Source organism: Sardina pilchardus, chromosome 16 (genome assembly GCF_963854185.1).
Source record: "Sardina pilchardus chromosome 16, fSarPil1.1, whole genome shotgun sequence".
In the NCBI taxonomy this organism is placed as follows: domain Eukaryota; kingdom Metazoa; phylum Chordata; class Actinopteri; order Clupeiformes; family Clupeidae; genus Sardina; species Sardina pilchardus.
In genome coordinates, this window is record NC_085009.1 from 20,852,867 (window position 1) to 20,855,366 (window position 2,500).

The 2,500-nt window shown below is 39.9% G+C and overlaps 1 protein-coding gene across 1 annotated transcript in view; it reads right to left on the reverse strand.

Annotated features, from left to right (window-relative positions):
• The window catches only part of fgf11a (fibroblast growth factor 11a), a 112,247-nt gene that overhangs the window by 35,500 nt on the left and 74,247 nt on the right, over positions 1–2,500 (reverse strand). The window contains exon 3 of the mRNA XM_062516985.1: positions 1–49. This exon is cut by the window's left edge and continues 55 nt beyond it. Coding sequence (XP_062372969.1) covers positions 1–49 — 49 coding nt within the window. The remainder of the gene's footprint in view (positions 50–2,500) is intronic.

The following is a 2,500-nucleotide window of genomic DNA, read 5'->3' on the forward strand; positions in this document are numbered from 1 at the left end:
CTCTGGATGGCCACGATCCGCAGCCCCACTGGAATCAAGTTGAACAGCACTGGAGAAGAGAGAGAGAGATGGAGAGGGGGAGAGAGAGAGAGAGAGTGAGAGAGAGAGAGAGATGGAGAGAGATAGATGGAGAGAGTGAGGGCAGGAGAGAGAGAGAGAGAATGAGAGAGAGAAGGAGGGAGAGAGAAAGAAAGAGATGGAAAGAGAGAGAAAGAGAATGAGAGATAGAGACAGATAGAGGGATGTAGAGAGAGAAAGAGAGAGATGGAGAGAGAGGGAGAGGGTAAATACAATATAGGTTAATTCATTAGCCAGAGTCCTTCATTGCCTTGAGAAAGAGGGAGGCAGAGAGAGAGAGGAGTAAAAAGGTTATAAGTAATTATCTTTTGCGTCTAGAAGAAAAGGTTGAAACTTCTTTTAATTCCAGAACTTTAACCCTTTGATGCATGAGCTATTGAAACCCCCTCTAATGCATAACATGGGTCACAAGTGACCCGCATTCATTTTCTATGGAGTTCTGTTGAAGGGCTAGGGTTTCTTAGCAATTTCTTAAAAAAAACTTATTTTCATGACCCAGCACTCCATGAATTCCTCAATTAACTTGTTTTTGTTCATTACAAGACTAAGTTGTATTTTTTTCTCTTAAACTTTTTAAATAAAAACACTTTTCTGTCACTACCCCTCTAATTCATAACATCGGTCACAAGTGACCCGCATTCATTTTCTATGGAGTTTTGTTGAAGAGTTAGGGTTTCTGAGCTATTTTTAAGAAAATAATTTGATTTGTCATCTAATATTCCAGGTTTCCATCACTTACTTAGTTTCTTCCAAACATCAATCATTATTTTCATTAATTGATGGTCACTCCTTGAATTCTAACACTTTTTATGTGCCTAAATTACATTTGAACACATGGGTCACAAATGACCCGCATTCATTTCCTACAGTATGTAAAATGAACCTATAATCAAAATTTCTTTGCAGTACTCTTTGAAATAGAATAGAATAGAATAGAAGCTTTATTTGTCATTGCATTGATACAGTGTATGAACACAACGAAATTCAAGGTGCTACTCCCGATCGGTTCTTACTTTAAAAGAATAAATATATAATAAATAAGTACCAAAACATGAGACATTATACAATTTCCCTTTCCCTAGCATTTACTACATATATTTCTATCACTCACACATTTCACTCACTCACACATCTCTATCACCCACTCACCTTTGCCACAAACATTTCTATCACTCACACACACTCAGCATTTGCACCCATATAGGCAGACAGTGCATGGCACTGATAGAGACATAACAGTTACTCCCTCCCCCAGTTACTCCCTCCCCCAAATCAGTGTAATTTGTCATTTCATATTCAAATTTACCATTACATATTAATATTTTAACAAACACCTATAATTCAGTTTATTCTTCTAAGCCTACTCCATGAATGTGACTAACTTTTGTGAAACAATACAATAATTGAACACATGGGTCAGAAATGACCTGTGTCTACAAAGTGTGATTGTGAGTAAGATAATGAATATTATGTGAACCATTTTATGTAACTGTAATATTTGCAAGGCCATGGCGATATGGGGAGTGCTGAGACAACCCAGCCACAAGAGGACTTAAGACAAGAAAATCCAAGAGAAAGCGATGCAGCCTTTGTCCAACTGCCAGTGATAGAAAAGTCACCCTCTCTTGCTCCAAACGCACACGGCCTGTGTGCCAGGACCATAAAGTGACTGTGGTCATTTGTGAAACATCCCTACTGGTACGCTGGTAGCTGGTTTGAGCTGTTCTTTGCTGGTTTTCTTCCAACTATTGCTGCTAGCTGGTGTAGCTGGTTAGGCCACCAGGTTGACATGCTGGCATGACCATCTGAGGAAGCTGGTCATGGCCTGTCGTGTGGGATACCACTGGTGTTAGATGGTCATGCTGGTGACCAGCCTGCCAAGCTTGACATTGTTGAGATGGTCATGCTGGCTTGCTAGAATGACCAACATAACCAGCATTTACTACTTCTCCACAGTTTGAAAGTTAACCAGTTCTCCAAGTCCTCTCGCTATAGATCTATTTTCACATCCCTCAGACCGTCACCACGGTATACCTGTGAATGATGCCATCCACAGGTAGACCATATTTTTTTGCCCTTTTTATGCCTTTAATTGGACAGGACAGTAGAGTATGACAGGAAGTGAGTGGGAGAGAGAATTGGGGTGGGATCTGGAAAGGACCACGGGACAGGAATCGAACCCGGGTCGCCGGCGTGTGGTGCAGGTGCCCCAACCAATCGTGCCACTATAACAACTATTTCTAATCAGATTAGTATTAGAAATATTAGAAATTGTTGTTTGTATTAAAATTGTTCTCATAATATTCATTATCTTACACAATCACACTTTGCACACCCATCCTCTGACCCATGTGTTCAATCATTGTATTGTTTCACTAAACTTAGTTACATTCATAGAGTAGTCATAGAGGATTGAACATAA